Source organism: Colobus angolensis, unplaced genomic scaffold (genome assembly GCF_000951035.1).
Source record: "Colobus angolensis palliatus isolate OR3802 unplaced genomic scaffold, Cang.pa_1.0 Scaffold61, whole genome shotgun sequence".
Taxonomy (NCBI): domain Eukaryota; kingdom Metazoa; phylum Chordata; class Mammalia; order Primates; family Cercopithecidae; genus Colobus; species Colobus angolensis.
The window spans coordinates 4853940-4861123 of NW_012119710.1; the positions used below are offsets into that span (position 1 = coordinate 4853940).

Here is a 7184-nt window from a genome sequence, read left to right on the forward strand (position 1 = left end):
ATTACAGGCATGCGCCACCACGTCTGGCTAATTTTTGTATTTTTAATAGAGATGGGGTTTCTCCATGTTGGTCAGGCTGGTCTCGAACTCCTGACCTCAGGTAATCTGCCTGCCTCGGCTCCCCAAAGTGCTGGGATTACAGGTGTGAGCCACTGTGCCTGGACCCACAGCAATTCTTAAAACTACACTTTTCTAAATTCTTGAAGTCTAGGTTGCTGGGATTTACCAAAGATAATAAAGAGAGATACAAAATGCCAAATAAAACACTACCTATAGGAAGCAGTGAGTTCCCATGTCCCTAACTCAATGGAGAGAAAATTACATTATGTGCTTACCTTATCTGGTGCATTTTTGCTTAACATTAAAGGAAAGACTCGTTCATGAAGCCAGTACTTGCGATTGTTGTTATTACAGCCATACAGGAAGATATTATTCTTACGACTGTGGCCATGGAAATCACAATACAACAGAACCTCTCTTTCTTCAAGAAGTCTATTGAGGGGGCAAACAAAGGACTCAGTGGACACCCAAATGCATGCAAATAATTAAGGATCATTTGGTATCTCTTCCTTAAATACAGCTGCTGATACTTTCCCTCCTAAGAAAATCTCAACTCCAGTGGCCTTCAATGGACCCTATCTCCATTCTCAGCCATTGCAGAAAACATGTCATCAGCTTGCCTTGCCACTCAGAGGGACTTGAAATGGAGAGTTTCTTTTTTCCTTTTTGAGACAGGGTCTTGCTCTGCTGCTCAGGCTGCAGTGTAGTGCCCTGACCATGGCTCACTGTAGCCCTGACCGCCTGGGCTCAAGTCATCTGCCCACCTCAGCCTCCTAAGTAGTTGGGACTACAGGCACACACCAATACACCCAGCTATTTCTGTTTCTGCTTTTTTTTTTTTTGACAGGGTGATATAGGTTGGGTATTTGTCTCTGCCCAAATCTCATGTTGAATATAACCACCAGTGTTGGAGGTGGGGTCTAGTGAGAGGTATTTGGATAGTGGGGGTGGATCCCTCATGAGTGGCTTGGGCCATCCCTCTGGTGAAACTTGAGCTCTCACTCTGACTTTGCACAAGATCTGGTTGTTTAAAAATGTGTGACTCATGCCTGTAATCCCAGCACTTTGGGAGGCTGAGGCGGGCGGATCACGAGGTCAGGAGATGGAGACCATCCTGGCTAACATGGTGAAACCCCGTCGCAATTAAAAATACAAAAAATTAGCTGGGCGTGGTGGCAGGCACCTGTAGTCCCAGCTACTCGGGAGGCTGAGGCAGGAGAATGGCATGAACCTGGGAGGCAGAGCTTGCAGTGAGCCAAGATCGTGCCACTGCACTCCAGCCTGGGTGACAGAGCAGTGAGGTTCCATCTCAAAAAAAAAAAAGTGTAACACCAGCCAGGCGTGGTAGCCCACACCTGTAATCCCAGCACTTTGGGAGGCCAAGGTGGGTGGATCACCTGAAGTCAGAAGTTCGAGACCAGCGTGACCAAGATGGTGAAACCCCATCTCTACTAAAAATACAAAATTAGCTAGGTGTTGTGGTGCATGCCTGTAATGCCAGCTACTCGGGAGGCTGAGGCAGGAGAATCACTTGAACACAGGAGGCAGAGCTGCCGTAAGCCGAGATTGCACCATTGCACTCCAGCCTGGGCAACAAGAGTGAAACTCTATTTCAAAAAAAAAAAATGAACTCTGTCTCAAAAAAAAAAAAAAGTGTGGCACCTCCCCTACACTTATTCTCTCTCTCCTCCTGCTTTCGCCATGTGATGTGCCTGCTCCCTCTTTGCCTTCTGCCATAATTATACGCTTCCTGAGGCCTCCCTAGAAGCTAAGCAGATGCTAGCACCATGCTTCTTGTAAAGCTGTAGAACGATGAGCCAATTAAACCTCTTTTCTTTATAAATTACCCAGTCTAAGGGCTTTCTTTCTTTCTTTGTTTTTTTTTGTTGAGACAGTCTCACTTTGTCACCTAGGCTGGAGTGCAATGGTGTGATCTTGGCTCACTGCAACCGCTGCCTCCCAGGTTCAAGCAATTCTACTGCTTCAGCCTCCTGAGTAGCTGGGATTATAGGCATGCACCACCATGCCAGGCTAATTTTTGTATTTTTAGTAGAGATGGAGTTTCTCTTTTTTTTTTTTTGAGATAGAGTTTCACTCTTGTTGCCCAGGCTGGAGTGCAATGGCGCAATCTTGGCTTAATGGGCATCTGGGGAGTTTCACCGTGTTGGTTAGGCAGGTCTCAAACTCCTGACCTCAAGTGATCTGCCTGCCTCAGCCTCCCAAAGCGCTGGGATTACAGACACGAGCCACCACGCCCAGCCAGGAATTTCTTTATAGCATGCAAGTACAACCTAATACACAGGGTCTCACTATGTTGCCCAGGCTGGTCTCCAACTCCTGGTCTCAAGTGATCCTCCTGCCTCAGCCTCTCAAGGTGCTGGGATTACAGGCATGAGTCACTGTGCCTGACCAGAAATGGAAAAGTTCTGATGTGAAAAGAGGTGGTGGGTAGCCTTGTGTAAGCTGACAAGTGCAAAAAAGCCTATTGAGAGAAAGGCCACCATGGTGCAGACCTGTGAAGAAAGAGAGTGGGCAGTTGCAGGAAAGAAAAAGAACCAAAGAAAACCTTGATTCCTGACTTTCGAGGGCCGGTTCCTACAAGGCTCAGCTTGTTTTTGTCTCATGATCACCCAGGACACCTATTCCAGCTTTCCAAACATGTTCACTTTCCCCATGATGAGTATAACAACAATGCTACACATTTATAATGTGCCGGGTATTACAGCAAATAGATCATGTGATTATCTCAATCCTCACAGTAACCGCCCAGGGCAGGTATTATTATCCCCATTTTACAGATGAGAAAGCTGAAGCTCAGACACATTATATCACTTAGCCAAGGTCACAGAACCAGCCAACAGTAAAAACAGGTCTCAAACTCAGGCCTGTCTGACTCTGAAACATGTGCTCTTAGCTATGCCTGCCATGGTGCCATCTCAGCTCACTGCAACCTCTGCCTCCCAGGTTCAAGTGATTCTCCTGACTCGGCCACCCGAGTAGCTGGGATTACAGGCACCCACTACCATGCTCAGCTAATTTTTCTATTTTTAGTAGAGGCGGGGTTTCACCATGTTGGCCAGGCTGGTCTCAAACTCCTGACCTCAGGTGATCTGCCTGCCTCAGCCTCCCAAAGTGCTGGGATTACAGGTGTGAGCCACTGAGCCTGGCCCACATATTCTTATATGGTGTATTTTCATTTCCAATGGGATGAAAATTCCTTTAAGGTGGGTGCTATTACATTATAACCTTTAAGGTGTGCTATACAGGCTTGAAAACTGCTGACTGATGTGATTCTTTCTTTGTGATAGGCAATATAAGATCGCAAAAGGAATTTAGACTCTGGAACCAGACAGAGAGCCTCTATTAAATATCTACTCTGTCACTTAATAGCTTTATGACCTTAGGCCAGTTACTTAACCTATCCAGTTTTCTTTTTTTTTTTTGAGATGGAGTCTCACTCTGCCACCCAGGCTGGAGTGCTGTGGCATGATCTCGGCTCACTGCAACCTCTACCTCCCTGGTTCAAGCGATTCTCCTGCCTCAGCCTCTTGAGTAGCTGGGATTACAGGCACCCACCAGCATGCCTGGCTAATTTTTGTATTTTTAGAGACTGGGTTTCGCCATGTTGGCTAGGTTGGTCTTGAACTCCTGACCCCAGGTGATCTGCCCACCTCAGCCTCCTAAAATGCTGGGATTACAGCTGTGAGCCACCACGCCTGGCCCTGGTTCTCAATTTCTGTATCACACAACATGAGATATTGACTGTGCCTACCTCATAATGTTAATGTGAAGATTAAATGAGTCATGTGTATAATGCATCTAGCATACAGCTTGCCACTTCATGCATACACATTTACTAATTGTTAGCTACTATTATTTTGATACAAGTCTCATCATGAAGACCTATGAACTCCCCTGAACTCTGACCTTTTCCTTTCAGTTATTTCATTTACAAGTGAAATGACTCTGATGAAATGTTGCATGTCCAGTTTCAACCCAAAGATAAGACACGATTTAAAAGTCTGAAAATTAAGGCCGGGCGCGGTGGCTCAAGCCTGTAATCCCAGCACTTTGGGAGGTCGAGACGGGCGGATCACAAGGTCAGGAGATCGAGACCATCCTGGCTAACACAGTGAAACCCCGTCTCTACTAAAAATACAAAAAAACTAGCCGGGCGAGGTGGCGGCGCCTGTAGTCCCAGCTACTCAGGAGGCTGAGGCGGGAGAATGGCGTAAACCCGGGAGGCGGAGCTTGCAGTGAGCTGAGATCTGGCCACTGCACTCCAGTCCGGGCCACAGAGCGAGACGCCGCCTCAAAAAAATAAAAAAAAATAAAAAAAAATAAAAGTCTGAAAATTAACAAAGTCACTTGACTGCAAAGAGACTGGTAAGGGCTCTGTCTCCAAAGTCATACTCAATTTCTTTAACAACAAAAGAGACCTCATACCGCCTCAGGTAGGGATATCTGGTGCTAGTACTCATAGTCATAGCAGTCACAGAAAGATCAACAGATAAAAAGTCTCACCTTTTGATCATGTTCCTGGTGTACCAAATACAAGGGAAAGACTCCTTCAGAATGGTTTTATAATGCCTGTTCAAATCCCTTCCAGCTAAGGAACACCGATAATTTCCCACAATCACACCATCTGGATTTAACATGGGAAGCACCTTGAAGACAAAAATATCTCTGAGGAGCTGGGCATCTGGGGAGTTGCTAAGGATGAAATCCAAAAAGCCTTTCATAACCCAGGAGCCATTACTTTCCCCAGGGTGGACTCTGGCACTCAAGACCACAGCTTTCTTTGCAGCTGCCACTTGAGGGGTCTGGGATGGGTTGGTGATGGTGAGCAAGTAAACAGTATTTCCTGCTAGGCTTCTGCATAAAGTTTGGAGCTTGCAGAACTGAGACTGGATGGGGTTGTTTGCCACTGACAGGAGGTAGCACTGCAAATCAGTGTATGTATATGGGTAGAAGTGTGCAAAGAAGCAAGTGTCCTGGTCATATGGAAACTGAATGGTCCATGTGAGACAGTAGAAGGGCTGCTGCCCATCATCCGTGTTGTTCTTGTAGTACTTGATTTCATTTCCTTCTCTCCTCCAGCCAATATTGCGCATGTTGGCATCCATTTGGGAGTACAAGAGTGGCTTCATTCCTACAGTATAAAGACTCTTGGGTTTTAGCAAGTTGACAATGGTGAAGCGATAGGTGGCATCTTTTCTGGTGTTCTGAACACGAAAATAAAACCACTGAGTGTGTTTGTTAGTGTAGAGGTCGGTTCGCAAGGTAAGTTCATACTCATAGGTGTCTCTGTAATGGAGAAAACAGAACAACTCTGTAACCTTACACCCTGCCTTAAAAAACAAATTGGGAAAATGTTGTTTTCTCCTGGTAAAAACAGGTCTTATTACAAGAGACAAAACTGCTACCTTAATCATTTATTCTCTGTAATCCCAGCACTTTGGGAGGCTGAGGCGGGCAGATCACCTGAGGTCAGGAGTTCAAGGCCAGCCTGGCCAACGTGGTGAAACCCCGTCTTTACTAAATGTACCAAAAGAAAAAAAAATTAGCCAGGCGTAGTGGCAGGTGCCTGTAATCCCAGCTACTCGGGAGGCTGAAGCAAGAGAATCACTTGAACCCACGAGGTGTAGGTTGCAGTGAGCCAAGATTGCACCATTGCTCTCCAGCCTGGGCAACACAGCAAGACTCCATCTTGAGAAAAACAAAACAAAACAAAACAAAAAATAAGGAAGTATATCTGTGGTACTGCCATAGAAAAACACCTGAAATTTATGAAGTGGAAAAAAAAATTGCCAATTTGCAAAACAATATGTAGGTACACCATTAACCAATTTTTATTTTAATAACATATAAATGGCTGGACACAGTGGCTCACGCCTGTAATCCCAGCACTTAGGGAGGCCGAGACGGGCAGATCACGAGGTCAGGAGATCAAAACCATCCTGGCTAACATGGTGAAACACCATCTCTACTAAAAATACAAACAAATTAGCCGGGCGTGGTGGCAGGCGTCTGTAGTCCTAGCTACTCAGGAAGCTGAAGCTGGAGAATGGCATGAACCCGGGAGGCGGAGCTTGCAGTGAGCCAAGACTGCACCACTGCACTAGAGGCTGGGCGACAGAGCGAGACTCCATCTCAAATTTATGTATATTACACGTACACACACAAAAAAATTAAGGCATATACACAAACTTAATATTTGCTGCATCTAGGAAGTATAACTATAGAAATTTTTTTTTTTTTTTTTTTTGAGACGGAGTCTCGCTCTGTTGCCCTAGCTGGAGTGCAGTGGCCGGATCTCAGCTCACTGCAAGCTCCGCCTCCTGGGTTTACGCCATTCTCCTGCCTCAGCCTCCCGAGTAGCTGAGACTACAGGCGCCCGCCACCTCGCCCTGCTAGTTTTTTGTATTTTTTAGTAGAGACGGGGTTTCACCGTGTTAGCCAGGATGGTCTCCATCTCCTGACCTAGTGATCCGCCCGTCTCGGCCTCCCAAAGTGCTGGGATTAAAGGCTTGAGCCAAGGAATTTTTATGTTACATATTTTTACTAATACAAATTTTAGGTGAGCTCTAATTTCTTCTATAAGCAAAGTAAACAATTTAGAAAATATTTTATTTTGGGGAAAAACATGAGTAATAATTACTCCATTTTTCTTCATCCCCATAACCATTTCCCTTCATCCCCATAACCATTTCGCATCACCTCTTTCGTTTTTGCAAATATTTCTGATTCCTAATATAATTCCTGAAGACACCTTTTAGTCACTCCAGTTATCATCCCTTTGGGAAATTGTTACTCACACTCTGACAGCTTTTTGCAGATTCCCACTCTCAAACCTTGATTCAAACAGTAGAGTATTATCTTCTGGTCCTTGCAACGTGACAGCAAGTTCCTTGATAATTCCTTGTTTGCCTCCCACTCTGGAACTGGTGAAATAGGAACCTTCTGTAGGCACTGCAGAGAAAAGAGACATATTTAGATTAGGTTCTACTCAGAATCCACTCATTCAGCAAATACTTACTGAGCCCCTCTAAGTGGTCAACACTATTCTAGACCAACAACAACGAAATTTCTAATTTTCAACTATTTTTGCAAAGACTTTTAAT

General features: G+C 45.2%; 1 protein-coding gene across 1 annotated transcript in view; it reads right to left on the bottom strand.

The window, feature by feature from the left end:
• The window catches only part of AGBL2 (ATP/GTP binding protein-like 2), a 68101-nt gene that overhangs the window by 37629 nt on the left and 23288 nt on the right, over positions 1 to 7184 (bottom strand). Inside the window, 3 exon segments of the mRNA XM_011963560.1 lie at positions 336 to 492; positions 4585 to 5367; positions 6879 to 7032. Coding sequence (XP_011818950.1) covers positions 336 to 492; positions 4585 to 5367; positions 6879 to 7032 — 1094 coding nt within the window.